Raw genomic sequence first — 20,942 nt, 5'->3', positions numbered from 1 at the left:
AACAATAATGTCAAGATTAAAAAACCTATTGCATTGTGTAGCGTCTATGGGAGTCACACGATAAAAGAACGTACGACTGGGACTAGAAGAGCTGAAAGGTAAACTACTCAGATTTTGTGACGCTTTGCTCATGCATGGCCAGTAGAAAATTAACAATTTACTCTTTGAGTCACATTAAAGACTTGTTCAGAATGCAATCACTAGTTCACAACAAACATGAGCTCCACCAGCATCCACATGCAAAAATCCAGAGAAAAAGAACAAGTTCCTAAAAAAGAATATTTGTATAACGAGGCACAGGCTTTCCGATTTGAAATAAAGGCAAATTGTGTGTTTTCATGCAAATTCTACGGGAAAGAAAGCGCCAAAGATGAAATGGTTAATTAAAAGGCAAAAACAACTCTTTTGAACTGTTTTGGGTGACGTTTCCTCACGATTTTTAGCTTTTCTTGAAAAGTCCATCTTTTAATGTCCTTGTGTAAGTGTATCTGCAACCAAATCAACTTCTCCTATCAGCCATTGTTTAATAAAAAAAAACAACTATTAGATGCACACGAATATATTTGAGTTTGTCGGTTGCTCTCACTAGTCTGCTCTCAGATCGTCCAATCAGAGGATGTAAAAATGCTAACGTTTATTGTATGCTAGCTGTAGCCAACTCGAAATCCGTTCGATTAAAGCACGTTTCAATGTCATGTATTTGAAGCTACAGGCACCATAGGGTTTAGAGGTTGTGGGTTGGAGTGAAAGATCTTGAGTAGCCTGCTATAGAGCTCTGACCTCAACCCTACTGAACACCTTTTGGATGAATGCTGACTGCACCCCAGGTTTCCTCACCTCACCTACATCAGTACCTGAGTTTACTAACACCCTTATGCTTGAATGAATCTCACACAAATCTTCACAAGCACACTATACATATTTATATAGTGTCCGACATTTAGGAAGTGTGTAACATGACCTTCAGTGTGGCTCCACAACCCCCGGTTTCAACATGTCTTTATGGAACTTCCTCTCAAGAGTGTTTTGCAGCGTCACACAAGTTGGCACTCGGGGGCACATTGATAGAGGGGTGTACAACAGGAAGAGGGTTTTCCAACTGGAATACAACACACGCAAGACACTTCTATTCGCAGAGATTTTGAATTAAATTATCAGGTGTAAAGTGTAGATGTAATTGTTGTCTAAATTGTTCTATTATCATTCATATCTCATAACGACAGAAAAGGTCTGTCTGAATGCTGTTCATTTGGGATACAAACAACTAAATGCACTGTACCGTATTAAGACTATTGTTTTGAGTTCTTAAAAAAATTCAGGTACAGGTCGAGTTCCTTTATTGATCAAATAACTGGTTTTACAGTCAATGCTGTGATAAAAAAAATGCTTCCTTCACTGATACACAAACAGAAGTTGGTCTGGTGCCAACAGGTTTTAGTTTGTAAATGAAATGGACACTTGATGCAAATTCGATGTGAACATCCTGTTCGAGTGGTTTAAGCTTATTTAAATAGAAACACAACTCCTGTCACCTTTTAATACGAAACACACACAACGTTTAGACGATTCTCTCGACATTTTTGAAAGCAAATCGTTACCACAAACCTGGAGGTGCACAAAGCCAGCTCCATTATCAACTGGAATGTTTAAAAAGCACATACATATCTAAAGGTCAGGTGTCCACAAACTTCTGTCAGTATAGTGTACTTGAAAGTAAGGTTTAAAATCGAGTCAATTGTGACACTGTGGTCCTGAAACTAATTTCTGGCCTCACCCTACATCATTTGTATCTCGCTTTGAGACAACGTCCACCGTTATAACCATACAATTAATAAAAAGCATGAGATTGGCACAAAACCACGTGTGGCTGGAAAACTCTGGTGTCCCGATTCTTTTTTCTCTCTCTCCATACAGTGTATTGATAAAAAATACTCACCCATTGTATAAGATTACTCGTTAAACTTCCTTTATAACCTTATATTATAGAAAAACACAGCTGCTTCATATAATGACATTTATTTAAAAAAAAAGGAAAGAAAGAAATTCACACTCAAGTGCCGTGTTTGTTGCCCGACTGTCCAAATTTACTTCAGACAAATAAAGGCGTCTGAGTGAAGAGACCAATGCCACAGATGTCACCCACGTGCTAAAAAAAAAAAAAAAAGACCATTGACAGCGTGTGGTCGTTTTCTTCATCCCCTGCCCACCCTCTGCTCGGCTGCTCGTGTTTCAGGCTGCTCTGGATTTGTGGAGAAGTCGAAGGGTTTTCGGTTTTCCGCGAAGCCGAAGAGTTTCCTCAGAGCCACGCGTGCCGCCTCCTCCTGTGCCGCTGATAGTGTCTCGCCAGGCCCATGAGCCAGCAGCATCTTATCACTGACACACACACACAGATTAAAACCTCAACAACGTATTATCATTATAGTATATAGTAATAGTTCATATCAGCGCACTGACTCCGGTTCTCTCCAGAACTCTTTCAATACACAGACCAGCATCAATCCCAAAGAACTGCCTAGTGAATAGTACAGAAGTCCTAGGAGGCCATGCATTATTACCTCACCTTTTTTTCTCTGTTGTTTTCTCGTAATCACGACTAAGTTTTTCGGTGTATTTGGCATAAGAGAAGATATTTGGCATGTTCTAGAGGCAGCATTGTTGCAGCAATACTTTTTTTGCGGGAAATAAGTAACTTTACGATAGAGATTTCATGATGATATACGCCAGAAATATTCACAAGGAACGAGATTTTCTTACGATACAATTAAGTGAAACGTGTTTTTACGTTAAGACCGTATATTTTATATAAAAATATAGGGCTGTCAATCAATTAAAACATTTCATCACATGATCGTCATGAGTTAACTCAAGTGCAAATGACTCGCACATTTATACTTATTCTAAATGCACCTTAAATTAATTCTTTAAGTTTTTAATATTCCAATCAACATGGGCATGAACAAATATGGAGGCTGTATGCAAATGTATGTTTATTATTAGTGCAACCAGACTCAATGTAGAGCATGAAGACTAAATATTTCTGCAATGCAATAATGTCGAGTCAGATAACCACACGCTCAAAAATATTCCTATAAAATAATCGTTTTTAATAGTATTTTATGTACAAATTACTGTCCCTAATGCATCTAAAACAAATGATGATTAGTACACAGTGTAAAAGTAAATATAAAACAAACTAACCTGCATTTTACTGTGGAAAAGTAGCTGGTGTGAGGAAGGAGAGGGGGAGGAAGAGAAGGGTTATTGTTTGGAAAGAGAATCTCATTCCATGAGAACACGCCTGGTCGCAATACTATAGTAAACAGTACGTTTGCGTGAAGGCTGCCTGTACGAGGGATACACGCCGAATGAGGACGAATACGCGAACGAACCATCGTCTCGGCTGAGCGCAAGTCATTCATGCGATGCTTGAAATGCAAGTTCAATTCGAATCCAAATGTTTACTCATCCTGCAAAGCACGTTACACTCTAAATCCAAGTACTGTATGTTATTTATCAGGACACCAAAACTGCTATGTTTCCACACGGACAGTTTTAATTGCCGGATGTGCGCATCCTGGTGGATTTTGGTGCTCGATTTGAGACTTTGCGCATCACCAAAACACAAGTTTATTGATTCAATATCCTTTTTCGGTTGTTTATTTGTTTTATATCTGAGCAGAGAAATCACGTTGTGATTAAACATGTGTTGCGCTGAAGGTTTTATTTTGGCGAATTTATCTTTAGTTATTTACGTTTTTTTAAATAAAAAAGTTATCAAACAAATACACGCTGCATTGATCACGTTAATATAATTAGTGCCGTTAAACCGAATCTACGTTAAAGCTTTATTAATGTGTTCATTTTATTTATTATATACATTTATTTATTTTTATTATATATTATATCCCTTTTTTTTGATGAATTATACTTTTTATACTTTATATTTATTTTCTATTTATAAATAGCATTTCATACTCAAATCTGATTTGAGATCACGAGAAAACAAGAAAACCTCTTAGGACTTCAGTAAAATAGTACAGGCTTTGCTATATTTATTTTACAAATCTTGTAAATGTTGTGGGATGGTGGGTGGATCAGGGTGGGATCAGTTTGATATAGGGGCCTAGAAAAAGGACGTAGTCATGTGATATATCCATGTGACCTACGGCTGTGTCTGTGTGCGTACCAGTAAAGGCCGACAAAGTAAAGCGGGAGAACGGTGCTGGCCCCTGAGGACCGGATGAGGCGTGGCTCTGGGAGTGACGCTCCTCTGCGGCTCAGCTCCTCCACCAATATCCCCATAGGGTTCACCACTTTCCACATGTCAAACAGGTCCTTTCCTATCAGCTGCGTCACGAGGAAGTCCTGCACACCCCGCACACACACACACACACACACACACACACACACACACACACACAAGGATTATGGGTCATATGGAAAATAGAGCAATGTGTCAACATTGTGGCTAAAAATTTAAACTAATTTTTTTTATTTTAATCAATTTTATTTGTGCCTATTCAAATCGATTAGTCAATTTAATCAATATAATTAAAGTGTATTGCATCAGTTAGATTTCCATTTTATTTTTATATATAAACAGGCATTTTATTAAAAATTGTTTATGTTCACGTTAATAATAATAAACTGCGTTCCCGCCAACTCCTGAACCGTGACTTTACCCCTCCGACCTAAAACACATCGTGCATCACTATAGCCTGCTTTACCCTGATGAAAAGCCCGGCCCTCTCCGACCCGCTGCTGCGCTCCAGCGCACCGATCACGGCGAAGAACGTCCCCCGGAGGACGTCGTCTGGAACGGGAAACTCGGCCGTCATCGCCAGTTCCTCCACCGCCAGGTTCCGAGCCACGTGGCACACAATCTCCGGCCCGGTCAGGTGGTGCACTATAGATGCCACGCCCTCTTCTGGCAAGCTGGAGAAGTTGTCCCTGCACCACTCCGTGAGGAAACCCTGTACACCAGGGCGATTACAGTCACTTATAATAACGCTTGTATTTCTGAATTTCGTTGTACTGTTCTCCTCACCAGAGTGAAGTCCAGCCCATGTCCCTGCAGCTCTGTGTTGTCTTTGAGGTTTAGCGCCGTGCTCTCGGCGTCCAGACCCAACGCGTGGCGTCTCGTCTCCTCGGAGCGGATGTAGCACGGGTTCACGAACGCGGTCTTCAGGAGCTCGGTGGAGAAGCGCTCCTTTAGCCGGGCGCTGAACGCCTCCACCTCAGCGTGATGGTCCCAGTTAGGCTGCTGGGAGCTGGAGCGAGAAAGATTTAAATAGGAGAGATGGGTTTACCGAGATTCTGAAACACTTTGGGGGGAAAAACAACCTTACTTTACTTATTATTCTGGGCTGAAGTAATGTAAACAAATAATCCACTGTATTCCTTTTGTGGACAGACCTATTGGACAGTTTTGGCTCTAACAGAAGAACTTATGGAAGACAAAGAACAGGAGAGAAGATGGTATCAGGCTGCCTCTCAGCCAAAGTGAAACATGGAGGTGGAATCTTGATGGTTTGGGGTTGTTTTGGAGCAGGGAAAGAAGAAAAGTGAAAGGAATACCGAACCAGCATGGCTACCGTTCCATATCTCACCATGCATTTCCATCTGGACTGCAGCTCATCGGAAACTAATTTACCTTAGAACAAGATAATGAGCCGAAGTATACGCCTGAGCTGTGCAAGCGTTAATTAGAGAGAAGTGTTATGTATCGGGGAACGACCTGCCCAGTCACCACACCGAAATCCTATTCAACTGCTCTGGGATGAACTGGATCACAAGGTCAGAAAGAAATGTCCAACTAGTGAAGAACACATTTGCTTTTTTACAAAAGGCAAAGTATTTCAACTGCATATATGAAGAAACGAACTGTAATAAAAAAATTTTAATAAACACCTACAAATCACTTTTTTATGATATTTTTGGTCGATTAATTTAAACGAATAATCGACTAATATAAGAGCTGTCCCTGCAGCTATTCTTTGAACAGGTTAAAATCAGTTATATCAGGCAAAACAAACTTAAATTATTAAAATACAAAAAAATGACAATTAGAAAACAGCAAATCATAAAATTCAATGGCCTTGAATTCATCCCTAACTTTCGGCCTGATTCCAAACGGCCCCATTGAAGATGCGTAGTGCCCTACGAAGAGCGTGCTGGCCCATTATATCGTGCCCTAGATAGTGCGCCTATGAAGGCTCCGGGGATGGGTTTATTACCGAGCCAGTGATGCAGCCGAGATGGGACACTGACCGTGGCGTCGGAGGTGGAGGTCCTTCGAGTTTCCTCTTCCTCTCCATGAGCAGCGTGTAGGCCTTCATCCATCTCTTCTTCTCTCTGCTCTGTGTGACCAGGACACTCCTGCAAACACGCTGATAATGAAGACCGAGCGTCAGCACACCGCGGCTCAGAAGCGTCCCACACGCCGCCATGACACATCCAGCAAGTTGACAAGACAACATCCGGCGGAAGTCAAAGGTTTTTAAAGAAATTCGGCTTTTCTTTTTCATTATTATTATTAATTGCTGTTTTTATATGTTTAATGTCTGTAAGACATTTTAAGTAGCAAGCAAACCGTTTAATTAATTTTATTTGTTATAAAAAGTAAAAAAAAAAAATCGTTATTATCCCGTCCCGAACTGTTCGACTATTGGACAGTCAGGAAGTCGTTCACCCGAGAGCTGGCCAATAGGGGAAAGGGGGCGTGGCTTTAATACAGGCACGAAAATATTAGTAATACTAATTTAATTGTAATACTAATAAAAATAATTGTAGTATTAGTAGTAATTACTAATTCGAAATAATACTAATAACAGTATTATTACTGTTATTGTAATATTGTATAAATAGTAAAATAATAATAATAATAATAATAATAATAATAGCTCTCCAAAGTCTCACTGGAATCATTTGATTCTATTTTATTCATTCCAGTGACACCAGGGGTTTGGTGGATGACAAATTTTAAAAAAGGAAATAAAAAGTCAATCTGGTTTGAGTTGTATAATTTACATGAGAAAAAAAAACCAACAAGCAAAAAATCATTAAAACACTTTTTTTTCGTTTTCCAGTCTTCAGCTGTCCGTTTCGAGTGATCACGTCCTCACTGTAGGTTCAGGTTCTTCTGCAGATGAATTTACTGAGATGACTGTAGCCCCCTCACCAGTCGATCCACAGTCTATAAATCAGTGAGCTGCTCATGCTTGAGGGACTGGATGCTTTTTTCGTAATCATTCTGTATAAACGCTGGAGACGGCTGAGGTTTGATGTGTGCATTATAATCAGAGGTTACAGCGTTCCAGAGTCTGTACATGATTATAGCGATGATTTTTTAATCTGAAGAATTCAATTCCATCTTTGAAAACTGAAATCTACAATTAAAATCTCCCAGAAGCTATACTTTATTTTTTTGCTCCAGTTTTATACAAAATAAAGGATAAAACATCATAGTTCCAAAAAAAAATAAAGACAGAAAATAAGGAGGTATCGTTGCTCTTTATTCGAACAGAAGCGTTCCTTAGTGCATATGGATGAGAGAAAGAGAGAGTAATAATACATTATCATGGTCATCCCATTCCAAACATGGTCTCAAATCCTAAATATGATCTTTTACATGAAAGACAGAACAGTTACAGAGAATTTCAACAGCTTTACTAAACAAAAACAAAATCAGAGGTGATCGAGAAGGTCACGGCCTTCCTTCAATACTATCAGTCCAACGATTGCGGTGATATTAAGATGAGCGTGTCCTGTTTTCTAGGGTCCGTGTTTACTGGACGTCGGCTTGTCATTTTCCGTGCAGTTGTGCTTGTGTGAATACAGACAGGCGTGACATGATAAAGGAACAGGATGTGTCTAATAGCTATATTTAGATTTATATACACTTACATACATACACCTGCTTCATGCTTGGCCTTTTAGAACAATGATGTTTTAAAAAAAAAAAGAAATACAGGAACAGGAAAAAGCACAAGAGTCTTTGAGCCGACCTGCGCAGGCAGCGATGCTCACCAGCTTCGGGGATGTGAGTGCAGAAACTGGGGCTGACGTGTACGAGGAGGCGGGGCTTAGGGCGAATCAGGGGCGTGGCGGCGGTTCAGCGACGGAGCCACACCCAGCTGTTGATGAGCCAGAACGCGACGGTAATGGAGTACATGATCATCTCGCGCTTGGCTCGCTCTTTGTTCTCCTCCTCTAAGAGCTGCAGCCGCCGGTTCAGCTTGATGATCTGAACAGATAAGCGGAGGTTAAAAACATCATCCGTCTGACGTTCTGTCGCTTCCAACGAACCGCTCCAAACTCCAAACATGCATGCAGCAATAATTTACTCGTTCGAATATTAACAGGCCCATGCCGTTGCTATAGTAACCACGTGTTAGCGGCGCAAAGGTCTGCATGCAATACTCACATATACACCATACGGACAAAAGTATTGGGACACTTGACTTTTATCAGTACCTGACTTTACAAACACCCTGGTGACCGAATAATCAGATTCTTTATTGATCCCGTAGGGTTTTCAAACAGAAGAAGTGAAGGTTATTAGAATAGGAAATGTGGAATGCGATGATCAAAAATCACATGCGAGTCTTATGGTCAGGTGTCCACAACCTTTGTCCATATAGTACATGTATACTCAGAATAAACTAAAAAAAATAAATTCTGATTGTTGTACCTGTCTCCTTAAAGCTGTAGCATCTGCCACGGCAAGATCTTCTCCACCTTCCATACTCGTGTCCATCGCAGCCAGAGCGAACCTGCCAGGAAAGTACACGTCACATTTAACAAACATCCCTTTAACAAGGCCACTGCAAATGATGTTTTATAAACTCCAGGAAGTGCACATGCTCTTAATGGTATGCGACTCGAGTAGAATAATATGTTGTGTCCTTTTCAGGTACTCTGGAAAAGTGGAGCACCACTAAATATACAAAATGGGAAAAAAAAACAAAAGGTAAGTGAGGCATCAGCCATTAAAGTTATGGACTAGAAGCTGTTCACAGGACAACCATAGACCACGACCTTCCACAAAACCTGGGTGATGCCAAGGTCAGACGCAGGAAATGTATGGGGGAAAAAAAAGAAAAAAAGGGCACCATCCTCACAGTGAAGCATGATGGCGGTAGCGTCAGGTTGTGAGGATGCTTTTTCTCATCCCGGACCCGGAAAACGAGCCGGAAACAATCTATCGGTTTTTGATGGTCACGGAATCTTTGTTTTTTTCTCTTAAGATGGCGCTAAAATGGCGCTGTACAAATGTCAATGTGTCGTAAGACTGTCAAATTGTTTGTATCTTGTTTTAAGATACTTCGGAGAAAGATTGTGGGGAGGATAATAAAAACAAGGCACTGCGAATAATATATATAAAAGATACATAAATATATATACAAACGAAAGTGCAGGTAGTCCCCTACTTACGACGGAGATGCGTTACGACGACCCCATCGCAAGTCAAAAATATCGTAAGTCGAAGACGGTGCTGTGGCTGTGACTGTCTTTCATGCTGATTTATCATTTCCTGCTCCAAACTGATGGATTTCCTCCATTTTTTTTCCACTAGCAGAAGACGTACTTTAATTTCGCTATCGTCATAGTAAGTTTTCCAACCCCAGTGCGTCCTCCCCAAACATAGTTGGAACCACACAATTGTATAGGACGTCTTATTATGGAAGATTGAAACTTTCCTTTCGCTTGAACTAGAAGAGCCAAACCTGTTCTAGCACAACAATGTGGTCCAACTCTGGCATGAATTGGACCACTGACTTCACTCCAGGCCTCCTCGTCTTATCTTATCTAATTCGGTACATGACTGATACTCTTATGGCTAAATGCGCACAAATTTTCATGAAATCTAGTGAAACATCTTCCCAGAAGACTGGAGGTCATTATAAAATAATAAATGAACACAAAGATCTTATCCACAAACCTCTGTCCATAAAGTGTACCTGAGAAAAGGTCTTTCAAACGGTCACTGCTCCTTTTCCTCTATAGCATTTTTCTGATACTTCACAACCTCCATATACCACAACAACCGATTTCCCTCGACCCTCGACTACGATAAATCCACCGGACCCAAAACATGGCCACGAATGCTAGTTCTTCCTAGTCAGTGTCAGAATACATCTAAACCTTCACGCAGGAAAGAAATGAGCTGTAGGAGGAGAACAGGGATTAGAGGAAAGGAGTTGTGTTACCTGGTGTCATGTTGGAGGTTAGAGGAGGTGGAACCCCCTCTCAGAGAAGGTTTACTGAAGAGGAAAAGAAGAAGAGATTGGGGGAAGAAGAGAGAAAAAGTAGGCAGACAAAACAATAGAAGTAGCTACACATGGCACAGAACAGACTTCATATAGAAACTATATCGACAAAAGTTTGTGGACACCTCAGATCTGTAGTTTGTTTTTTTTGTGGACGATCCCATTTCACATTTGGTCCCCATTTGCTGTAATAACCTAAAGCCTTCTGAGGAGATGTTCTACTAGATTTGTGGAGATTTGTTCTCATGAGGAGGCCTGGGGTGCAGTTCTTCACCCAACTCATATAACATGAAAATGGCTTTGTTTTTGGGTCTCCAAGTTCAAGTAAAGTTTCATTTACATTGTGGTCCCTGTTTGGAGAAGAACCGCATATGGACTGGAGCAGTTTAGGTGCTAAACCACGACGATCCAAATCCATCTTCATGGCTGTTTTTGAGTTTGAACTCCGTTAAGATAAGGTTTATCCAGATAGATCTAGTGGAACATTTCCTCAGGACAGTTCTAAGTGCTCAGGTGTCGACAAACTTTTGTCCATATATCAGGTGGTATCAAAAGGTTTCGAGATTCGCTTTGTTGACAAAAAACTATCGATGTTTACACACTACCACCTTCAAAATAATGTCCCCCCCTAATTTATGTCCCAATGTACACACCGACTTATGAAGGTCGGTGCTCCCTGCGATTGTGCGTGCCTTGTGCTGCGTCTGCTGGTGTGCTCCAAAACTAGTCTGGAAACATTTCGATACCGCCTGGTGGTGCAGCTACAGCCGTTTATGTTCGTTCAGAACAAAGCTCCCCAAAGAACGAGGCGATTTGCAGCTCAAGGCTTGAATGAACCCTGAAGACGGGTCTGTGGTTGCAGCCGCACTGGATTGTGCTCGGGCAAGAATGCGGCGTGATTTAGGCGATTTATTGGGATTAGTGTCGGATTAATGATGGAAGTCTGTTCATGAGATGTGAGGAGGAGGAAGAAGGACGTGGGTGCGGAGAGAAGTGTTACAGCAGCGACCGATTAGTCATGCGGCACAATCGATAACGAAATAACGAACGATGAAATGTTTGCTTTAAATCATAAAAAAAAATAATAAAAAAAATAATAAACAGATTCATAAAATAGCCAAGTTTTTCCGACTCTCTGAAACAAAGACCTCGGAGAAGTAGTGCGAGATGGTAAAACGGAGCAATGGGAAGCGAGTCGAGTCGAAATTACAAATAACGAAGCGAACATGCAGTCTAACACCCCGGGGAATCGAGGCAGTGACGGGGCACAGAAACAGAGAGAGAAACAGACAGCAAGAGACGGATCACCTGCGCTGGTTCTCATCCAGGACCTCCAGGAGCTGCTGGTAGGCCCGGCGCGTGCTGGACTGGAGGAAGGAGAGAACACCGCGAGCGCCGGAAACACCCTGGCCCTCGTCGGGAGGACGACGGAGCGACAGAGCGCGTAGAGCGGAGGGAGAAGGAGGAGACACACTACTTACACACAGAGAGAGAAAGAGAGAGAAAGAGAGAGAGAGAGAGAGAGAGAGGGTAGTGTTGGGAGCATTATGGCTTGAGGATTTAGTATTGAGAAAAAAGGAAAAAGGAAATCAAATTCTTGTTTCCTTGCAAGAAATCGAAACAAAAGACATGTTGCTGCCACAAAGGAGAAATTTCCCACGACATCTGGTTATAGAGAGAACTCGCAGACTTTTCTTTCTTTTCCACCAGAATCCAAAACAAACACCATATTTTTTCCTTGTAATGAAAAAGCTACACTATGTGGACAAAAGTTTGTAGACAGCTGACCACAAGATCGCTTCTTTTGGAACATTCCATTCCATTCCATTCCACGTTTAGTCCCTGTTTGCTCTTATAATAAGCTCCGCCCTTCTGGGAAGATGTTCCACTAGAGGAGGCCTGGTATGCGGTCGGTGTTCTGATTCGTTCCAAAAGGGTGTTCGATAGGGTTTAATAGCTCTACAGCCATGCAAAGCGTATCTTCAGGAAGCATTGCTGGCTTTGGGGAAGAAACACATGTGGCTGGAAGAGTCAGGTGTCCCAATACTTTTGACCATATAGTGTACACCGACCAGGCATAACATAATGACGTTAGAACATTAGAACAGGTGAAGGGAATAACACTGATGATCTCAGGAGAAACTTTTAAGTGTAAGGATTTAACAAAATTGTGACGTCTAGACGGCTGGTTCGGAGCGTCTCCAAAACTGCAGCTCTTGTGTTGTGTCCCCGGTCTGCAGTGGTCCGTATCTATCAAAAGTGCGCCAATGAAGGAACAGTGGTGAACAGGCGACAGGGTCCGTGTGGTCCGATCCAAAAGACGAGATCAAACTGCTGAAGAAGTCAACGCTGCTGATGCTCGAGGGGTCACGACTGTTTTGGCAGTAAAAGGGGGACCAACACAATATTAGGGAGGGGGTCATAATGTTATGCTGATCGGCGTGTATAAAACACTTTGTGGAACTCTGGATCTAATAAAAACCGTATAACCTACAAGTTTAATCGCTGTAACTCTGCCATATTTTGATAAAAGGAGTAAAAGGCGTGGGATGTGGAACAAATGAAAGATCGAGGATTAAAAAAAAAAAAAAAAAAAGAACAGAAAGAAAGCCGAATATGAAACAAAATTGAAGCAGACAGCGATAAACAATAAACGAGAAGCGAGTGAGAAATAAAGGAAGTGACAATCAGGGCAAACCACCGATCAACCACGGACCATTCTCACAGCTCGATGGAACACACACACACACACACCAACATCGGCACATGATATTGACTCAGAACTGAACGAACCTTGAACACAAAATATTTCTTTGGATTTTATGAATCTGGCAAAATTAGCGGATGTGTTTGGGTTTAAAAAAAAATTCAAAAATGGGAAAAACAGGCAAAAACTAAAAGTGACCTGCACTTACACTATATGTAAAGATGAATCCAAAGCCAGTTGTGCATTACATGATTTACATAATGCATGATTGTGCAGTGCGAAACTAACTGGATGAGAATGGCTTTAGAATTTTTTTTTATTTAATTATTGTATATACGGCTCTAAAACCCTGCTCTAGATAAAGTAGTGTGATAGGAGGAACATCGACCTTCAACCATGCTTTCGTTCTGATCAGATGGGAGCAGAAGGAACGGAGGAGAAACCTCCAAATGATCTAAAAATCCGTAATAATTATTATTAATTATCCATTGCCGTTGCTCACATCCGCTTCGGAATAAACGTCCAATCGCATTTTCCGGACGAATTGTTTATGTTTTTGAAATGGTGCTGTATGGAGACCGGTTTGGTTTGCGGATGTAATCGGCGCCGACGTCCCGCGTGCGCAGGGGGAGGGTTTTTATTGCGCAAAGCCCCCGAGTAACGAGTGTGTGTTGTCTGTCGCATGTGCAATCGATCCTGATCGTTATATTTTATAGTGTATTTTGCGGATACCGATAGTTTGGTGGAACGTACGTGCCGATTCTGATTGATCAACCGGTGGATAAAATAATCCCCAAACAGAATACTCCATGATAAATAGTTCTGAACTTTTGAATATATTAATAAATATTGAGGATCATACAAGACATGCATTCAAACTAAAACAAAGTAACATTCCAAACAATACAAAAAAGTTACTACATAAAAACTAGACCTGTATTGATCTCTTCCCCATGCTCTATCTGGATAGCTCCAACGATCGACAATCGATTGAGAACCGAAATCTGCGCAATTGTGTGCGTGTTTTTGTATATACGCATCATTTAAATGCAATGTAACCACTCGCCCTCTTTAAAATAGCAGCCCAGATAAACAAACCAATAGAAATACAGAGTAAATGTGTTTGGGATTGTGTGTGTGTGTGTGTGTGTGTTGGTATTCAGCAACCTGTCTCTCATGTACACTTCATGAATATTGAAATGATCATCTCACATCAGCTGGAGCCTTTTGAATTCTACACATGTGTAGACGTGATGGCAGGGTGGATAAAAAGTGTCCTGAGTAACAGCATCTGTGGACATGTGTGTGTTTCTGTAACTGTCCTGTACCTCGAGGCGATTTTCTAGTTCAACAAATGAATGGAAGATTTCATCAGCAGTGTGTGTGTGTGTGTGTGTGTGTGTGTGTGTGTGTGTGGTGTTGTGGGGACATTTCTTTTTGATTACTGAGGTTACAGTTAGGGTCCGGTCTAGCATAAAATTAATAGCTGTATTAAGTATATTGAAATTGTGAGTGTGAGTGTGTGTGTGTGTGTATGGGTGCGATTTTGGATACTTACGAGGAGTCGTTGCGGGGCACCTGGCCATTGTGACGCATGACTGCGTTTTCACTGACTGAGCGTTCTCTGCGGGCTCTGCTCTGAGTGCGTACCTGTGTGTGTGTGTGACAGAGAGAACAGATGAGGTAAGATTCGACCATTACCTGACTTATACAGTTCTATTTCAATCCCTACACCTTCAGTACAGGTCTAAAGAGAACCCTTAAAGGGAACGTTCCTGTCCTGCCACACACCCTTCCCCCTGTCCCCAACCTCGGCATTACCTCTTCTCCGGGCTGCTCCATATCCAGGAAGTCGAGGGGCCGTTCGTTGAGGGTGAGAACCCGAGGAGGAGTCTTCAGAGACAGAGTCTCGAGAGGCGTGGACTGAATGAGGTCCAGATCTCGGGGTCTGGAGAACTGGGTGTCTTCGTGGTCTCCTATAAAGGAAGAATCATAGCGAAGAAGTGCAGTAATATAAAACTGTCACCTGTCCACGCACTCTGATTGGTCGTTGCCAAGCGATTCCTCAATAAACAACCTCTCTGAGCTCATGGAAAGGAAAGTAGACAGATCTCTCTCTCTCTCTCTCTCTCTCTCTCTAATGTTAAATCAAGCTCTCTATACGTCAAACATTTTATATATCTACTGATAATTTTACCTCGGTAATGAGAACTTCACCAGGATTGGTGAGAATGGGGTTGAAATAATGATTTAAATAAAGATGGTGGATTATAGTCTGAATTCGTCAGAGCTGGTCAGCTGATCTTACAATATTATTTAGCAATAATAATAATAATAATACTAATAATAAAAAAAAAGAAGCTGGAGTGATGCCTGGCTTCTAAAAACAAGCTTCAGAAATCTTTGAATGTTCGTCTCTCAAAAAACAAGCGGGATCTGATCTGCTGGCCAAACTAACAGTAGTAGCGGTTTGGGTTTTTTTGTATGGTGTCATGCAAGAGAACGAGTACACACAGGTACTTGGACAAACCACGCAAAAAAAAAAGAAAAACAACAACAAAAATGACATCACAAAATCACCGTCTTGCTAAAACACTACACAGCAATATGGAGGAAATAAGGACACCACTGAATACCTTTGGTTACGTGTGTAGGTTCAAAACAATGCGCTTTATCTTACAATCATAAACACCAGACACACCTGGAATATGTATCGAGAGTCCTAACGAGAGGTCGACTGATTGATGGGGCTGATTTTTGGTGATTTTTTTTATTAAATCGGCATCAGCCATTCGTGAGAGGACATAACCCTCCTACACCAGCAGATGGCAGTTGTCTGTATTTGGGATCCAAACAAGCAGCAAGTTTACACCTGCCACGATCATCTGGCCTGGTTTCTAAATATCAGCAAGAGTCCAAACAGGAAGTGGTGTCTGGTTCAAGCAGTGCACTGAACTTTCATGTTTTTTATTGATCATACACATGAATAAAATGATCATTTGGATGCTGCGTAAAGCAGAACGCTTGCTTGTATCTACGTTAATCCATGTATTAAACTAAATCCAAAAGATACAGCGCTTGAAAATGCTCTAACCACATTGTCTTGCCCGAACAGCAGAAATATTAAAACTGCTCAAATATGTACTGGATTTTAAGGTCATGTGACTCGCACACAGAAACGTAACTCCTCTCTAACCTGCCACCATGATCCTGTCAGGGACGTGCATCATGGCCGTGTGCAGCCCCTCGTGGTCCGGACTGGAGCCGCCCTCCCTCTCCACGCTCGGGTACGGGGCGATCTTAAGCATCTCGGGGACGCGCATGCGCTGGCTGATGCCCTCCGTGTACTGCAGCTCGTAGTGGATGCGGTTCATCTCGGCCATCTCGGCCGTCGGAGACGGGAACGCTGCTCCGTTCATCTGCGGGGGGGCAGACGTACGTCAAGGAACACGCCACGTCAGGGGTCTCCAGTTTAAAACATGGACATTCTTATACAACAGAGTTCATACAAAAAACTGGAATTTATCCAGTCATCTCATTGCTAATGGAACAGAGCGATGCAGCGGCGCTTTAATGCTTTACTCTGTCAGGCTCTCACACCTGCAGACAAACACATCAGCTTCCAAGACTGCACCTTTCACACGCGTCAACTCTGTCGCTCTTGTATTTACGAAGACTGAGAACTAACGGCACTGCATCTGTCTGTCTGTCTGTCCATCCATCTATCTACAGTTCTGCAGAAACAGAGTTTCAGCTCCCTCTATAGATGTTCTATTGGGTTCAGGTCTGGAGACCGCTAGGCCACTCCAGGACCTTGAAAAGCTTCTTATGGAGTCTTTCCTTAGTTGCTCTGGCTGTGTGTTTGGGGTCATTGTACGGTGCAGACCCCTTTGCAGAAAAGCACCCCAAAGCATAAGGCACCCTCATGCTTCACGGTTGTGATGATGTTCTTAGGATTGTACTCATCCTTCTTCTCCCTCCAAACACGACGAGTGAAGTTTATACCAAAAAGTTCTATTTTGGTCCCATCTGACCACATGACCTTCTCCCATGCCTCCTCTGGATCATCCAGATGGTCTTTGGCAACCTTCCTGGACATGTGCTGGCTTGAGCAGGGGGACTTTGCCCATGCCGCAGGATTTTAATCCATGACGGTGTAGTGTGTTACTAATCGTAATAGTGGAGACTGTGATCCCACCTCTCTTCAACTACCCGTGCAGTTCTAGGCTGATCCCTCACCTTTCTCCGGATCATCGAACTCGAGGTAACGAGTTCAAACAGGTGCAATTTATAGAGGAATGAGTGGAGGAAAGGAGGCGTCTTCCAGACACACTAACAGTCTGTGAGGGACTGAATTCTTGCTGGTTGGTGATCAAATCTTTCATTCAATAAAATGGAAGTTAATTATTTCAAAATCATATAATGTGATTATAATGTGATTAATGTGATTTTATGCTTATTTGCCCCACTGTATCTATCTATCTATCTATCTATCTATCTATCTATCTATCTATCTATCTATCTATTAATAATTATATCTATCTTTCTACTGATCAATCATTCAATCAATCCATCGATCTATGTAGCATTTTTCTATCAATCAATCAATCCAGCATTCTATTGAACAGAACTTCTCTCTCCCTACTGGTCAATTATCCTACTGATAATTCTCTCTTTCGAAATATCACTTTGTCTACTAATCAGTCAATCAGTTCTTTCTGCACTTTTTTCACTTTTTTCTCTGCTTGTTAATTAAATTCTTCAGTTGAACCTCATCATCCTGTGAGTGTAAACAGAAACCTGTACATCTTTACGAAAAAAACAGAAAGAGAAAGTAAAAGATGTGTTCAGTGTTTACAGAAACCCCAGCAGACCTGTCCACCCTCTCCCCTGTATCTTCATCTCCTCTCTCTCTCTCTCTTTCACTTCATCTTCTTCTTCATCTTCCTCTCCCTCATTCTCTTCATCTTCCTCTTCCTCTCTCTTCATCTTCCTCTCCTTTTTCTCCCTCTTTCTCATCTTCCTCTCTCTCTTCCTCTCCCCTCCCTCTCCATTTTTCTCCCTTTTCTCTCCCTCTTTTCTTCATCTTCCTCTCCTTTTTCTCCCTCTTTCTCCTCATCTTCCTCTCCCTCTCTCTCCTATTTTCTCTCTCTTTCTCCTCATCTTCCTCTCCTCTCCATCTTCCTCTACCTTTTCTCTCCCTCTTTTTCTTTATCTTCCTCTCCCTCTTTCTCCTCATCTTCCTCTCCCTCATCTTCCTCTCCCTCTTTTTCTTTATCTTCCTCTCCCTCTTTCTCCTCATCTTCCTCTCCCTCTTTCTCCTCATCTTCCTCTCCTCTCCCTCCTCATATTCCTCTCCCTCTTTCTCCTCATCTTCCTCTCCCTCTCTCCATCTTTCTCTCCTCTTCATCTTCCTCTACCTTTTCTCTCTCTCCTCATCTTCCTCTCCTCTTTTTCTTTATCTTCCTCTCCTCTTCTCCTCATCTTCCTCTCCCTCATCTTCCTCTCCCTCTTTTTCTTTATCTTCCTCTCCCTCTTTCTCCTCATCTTCCTCCCCTCTTTCTCCTCATCTTCCTCTCCTCTCCCTCCTCATATTCCTCTCCTCTTTCTCCTCATCTTCCTCTCCCTCTCTCCATCTTTCTCTCCTCTTCATCTTCCTCTACCTTTTCTCTCTCCTCATCTTCCTCTCCTCTTTTTCTTTATCTTCCTCTCCCTCTTTCTCCTCATCTTCCTCTCCCTCATCTTCCTCTCCTCTTTTTCTTTATCTTCCTCTCCTCTTTCTCCTCATCTTCCTCTCCTCTTTCTCCTCATCTTCCTCTCTCTCTTCCTCTCCCTCCATCTTCCTCTCCCTCTTTCTCCTCATCTTCCTCTCCCTCTCTCCATCTTTCTCTCCTCTTCATCTTCCTCTACCTTTTCTCTCTCTCCTCATCTTCCTCTCCTCTTTTTCTTTATCTTCCTCTCCTCTTTCTCCTCATCTTCCTCTCCTCTTTCTCCTCATCTTCCTCTCCTCTTCTCCTCATCTTCCTCTCCTCCTCATATTCCTCTCCTCTTTCTCCTCATCTTCCTCTCCTCTCTCCATCTTTCTCTCCCTCTTTCTCTTCATCTTCCTCTACCTTTTCTCTCCCTCTTTTTCTTTATCTTCCTCTCCCTCTTTCTCCTCATCTTCCTCCCCTCTTTCTCCTCATCTTCCTCTCCCTCTTCTTCCTCTCCCTCTTTCTCCTCATCTTCCTCTCTCTCTTCCTCTCCCTCTTTCTCTTCCTCTCCCTCCATCTTCCTCTACCTTTTCTCTCCCTCTTTCTCCTCATCTTCCTCTCCTCTTACTCCCCATCTTCCTCTCCCTCTTTCTTCCTCTCCCTCTTTCTCTTCATCTTCCTCTTCCTCCTCATCTTCTCTCCCTCTTTCTCTTCCTCTCCCTCTTTCTCTTCCTCTCCATCTTCCTCTCCCTCTCCCTTTCCATCTTCCTCTCCTTCTCCCAGCACCACCGCCGCGTCCCTGCATCTTACATACTAATGTAAACAAGAAGCACTGGCGAATGTCTGTCTGTCTGTCTGTCTGTCTGTCTCTCTCTCTCTCACACACACACACACACACACACACACACACACACACACACACACACACACACACAAATAAAATCATCACGCGCTCTACAGTAAACAACCATTTTTCCACAACAGGGAGGAAAGAGAGCGCGCGCTAATCAACACCTTGCGCTAGCATAAACATTTACTCGGGAATTATTAAATACGATAAAATAAATTAATTACCTTATCCAAAGCAGGATTCATTCCGTCTATTAGAGTTTATTTAACATATAAACTAAACCCCGGGCTCACACTGAGCGCTCCATTACTGCGAGGAGGAAACACCCCGAATAAAGCGTCTGCACTTCCGCGTAACCCGGCGGATCCGCTTACCAAAATAAGAGTCTTCCGCTTCAATAAAAGTCGTTACGTGCCCAACACAACATTAACACAGGTTTTATAGAGTTTACTGCTATTCATTTTTTATTAAAATAAGATACAATAAAGAATAAAATAGAAACCTGTTTTCTTTCTTTAAAGGCATTTTTTAAACTTTTGATCTTTTTTTTTTGAAAGAAATCACTAAATAAATCACAAAATATTGTCTGTTTTTTAATGGATATCAAAATATTTTTTATTATATTTTTATTTATGTTTTTTTAAAATATATATAATAATAATAAAAATAATAATAATTAGTGAAAAATCTCAGTTTCACGTGCAATAACTGTCATTGTAGACTTTTCCACCATCTGTTTCAACTGCTGCTACACATTTCATACGGTATATCTCATTAAGATTGAAAATGCATTGATTGTACAGCATTTATACTTAATATGTTTATTTACTTTATTTTTTATTCTTTAATTTTACTGTGTGATCAATAAAGTATTTTGATTCTGAATTTGATTTCAACCACATCACCATCTTCACCCCATCTCCAATCCATCCCAACCTCATCCTTACCCTATTTCCAACTCATCCCTATTCCCACTGTCTTCACTCCATCCCCAGCCCCTCTTCACCCCACACCCATTTTATCTCCAGCTCATCCACACCTTGTCTCCACCCCATCCCTACCCTATCTCCAACTTATCCAGATCCCTACCTAATCTCTGTCCCATCCCTACCCCATCATATCTCCACCACACCCCATCTCATTCCCAATCCATCCCCAGCCCATCTCCAAATCATCCACATCCACATCTCCATCCCTCCCACCTCATCCCAAACTCGTCCTCACCCCTTCTCCATCCCCATCCCCATCTCCACACCATCCCCAATCCATCTCGACCCCATCTCCATTGTCACCCTATCTACACCCCATCCCTATACCCACCCCATCCATATCTATGCCCACCTCCACCCCATCTCCATTCTCCAAGTCATCCCTATTCCCACCCCATCCCCACACCATCTTCATCCCATTCCTAATCCATC

At 42.0% G+C, this 20,942-nt stretch overlaps 3 protein-coding genes across 9 annotated transcripts in view; 1 reads left to right on the top strand and 2 right to left on the bottom strand.

Moving 5' to 3' along the window:
- Positions 1 to 2,000: 2,000 nt before the first annotated feature.
- mrpl44 (mitochondrial ribosomal protein L44) lies at positions 2,001 to 6,483 on the bottom strand. The gene is made up of 5 exons (XM_046863702.1): positions 6,271 to 6,483; positions 5,048 to 5,270; positions 4,728 to 4,973; positions 4,187 to 4,365; positions 2,001 to 2,373 (listed from the first exon to the last, which is right to left on the bottom strand). Exons 1-5 carry the CDS (start codon positions 6,477 to 6,479, stop codon positions 2,193 to 2,195), a joined length of 1,038 nt encoding a protein of 345 aa, XP_046719658.1. The 5' UTR covers positions 6,480 to 6,483; the 3' UTR covers positions 2,001 to 2,192.
- Positions 6,484 to 7,493: 1,010 nt separating this feature from the next.
- mffa (mitochondrial fission factor a) lies at positions 7,494 to 19,903 on the bottom strand. 6 transcript variants are annotated; one of them, XM_046862828.1, is made up of 8 exons: positions 19,746 to 19,903; positions 16,175 to 16,397; positions 14,800 to 14,954; positions 14,537 to 14,628; positions 11,580 to 11,747; positions 10,212 to 10,265; positions 8,693 to 8,774; positions 7,494 to 8,245 (listed from the first exon to the last, which is right to left on the bottom strand). In XM_046862828.1, the coding sequence occupies exons 1-8, from the start codon at positions 19,764 to 19,766 to the stop codon at positions 8,114 to 8,116; spliced, it is 927 nt and encodes a 308-aa protein (XP_046718784.1). In that variant the 5' UTR covers positions 19,767 to 19,903; the 3' UTR covers positions 7,494 to 8,113. The 6 variants fall into 6 exon arrangements, with proteins under 6 accessions (XP_046718784.1, XP_046718785.1, XP_046718786.1 ...); XM_046862829.1 differs by having other exon boundaries at positions 11,580 to 11,744; XM_046862830.1 differs by lacking the exon at positions 10,212 to 10,265.
- The window catches only part of megf6 (multiple EGF like domains 6), a 59,008-nt gene continuing 54,471 nt past the window's right edge, over positions 16,406 to 20,942 (top strand). The window contains exon 1 of one of the 2 annotated variants that reach the window (XM_046862826.1): positions 16,406 to 17,342. The gene's annotated coding sequence lies outside the window, so the exon portion shown is untranslated. Of the gene's footprint in view, positions 17,343 to 17,542; positions 17,761 to 20,942 lie in introns of those variants that run through there. The other variant, XM_046862827.1, reaches the window with a different exon arrangement.

The sequence above is a fragment of the Silurus meridionalis genome, chromosome 12, assembly GCF_014805685.1.
Source record: "Silurus meridionalis isolate SWU-2019-XX chromosome 12, ASM1480568v1, whole genome shotgun sequence".
NCBI classification, from domain to species: Eukaryota; Metazoa; Chordata; class Actinopteri; order Siluriformes; family Siluridae; genus Silurus; species Silurus meridionalis.
This window is presented reverse-complemented; position numbering and strand designations above follow the sequence as displayed.

Coding starts and splice junctions, on each gene's coding strand:
- mrpl44 (XM_046863702.1), bottom strand. CDS start 6,479: ATGTTGTCTTGTCAACTTGCTGGATGTGTCATGGCGGCGTGTGGGACG. Junction 5,271..6,270: donor CCTCCACCTCCGACGCCACG/GTCAGTGTCCCA, acceptor TTCTCGCTCCAG/CTCCCAGCAGCCTAACTGGG. Junction 4,366..4,727: donor GGGCCGGGCTTTTCATCAGG/GTAAAGCAGGCT, acceptor CGGGGTGTGCAG/GACTTCCTCGTGACGCAGCT.
- mffa (XM_046862828.1), bottom strand. CDS start 19,766: ATGAATCCTGCTTTGGATAAG. Junction 10,266..11,579: donor CTGGATGAGAACCAGCGCAG/GTGATCCGTCTC, acceptor TTTCCTCTTCAG/TAAACCTTCTCTGAGAGGGG. Junction 8,775..10,211: donor AACCTCCAACATGACACCAG/GTAACACAACTC, acceptor CTTTCCTGGCAG/GTTCGCTCTGGCTGCGATGG.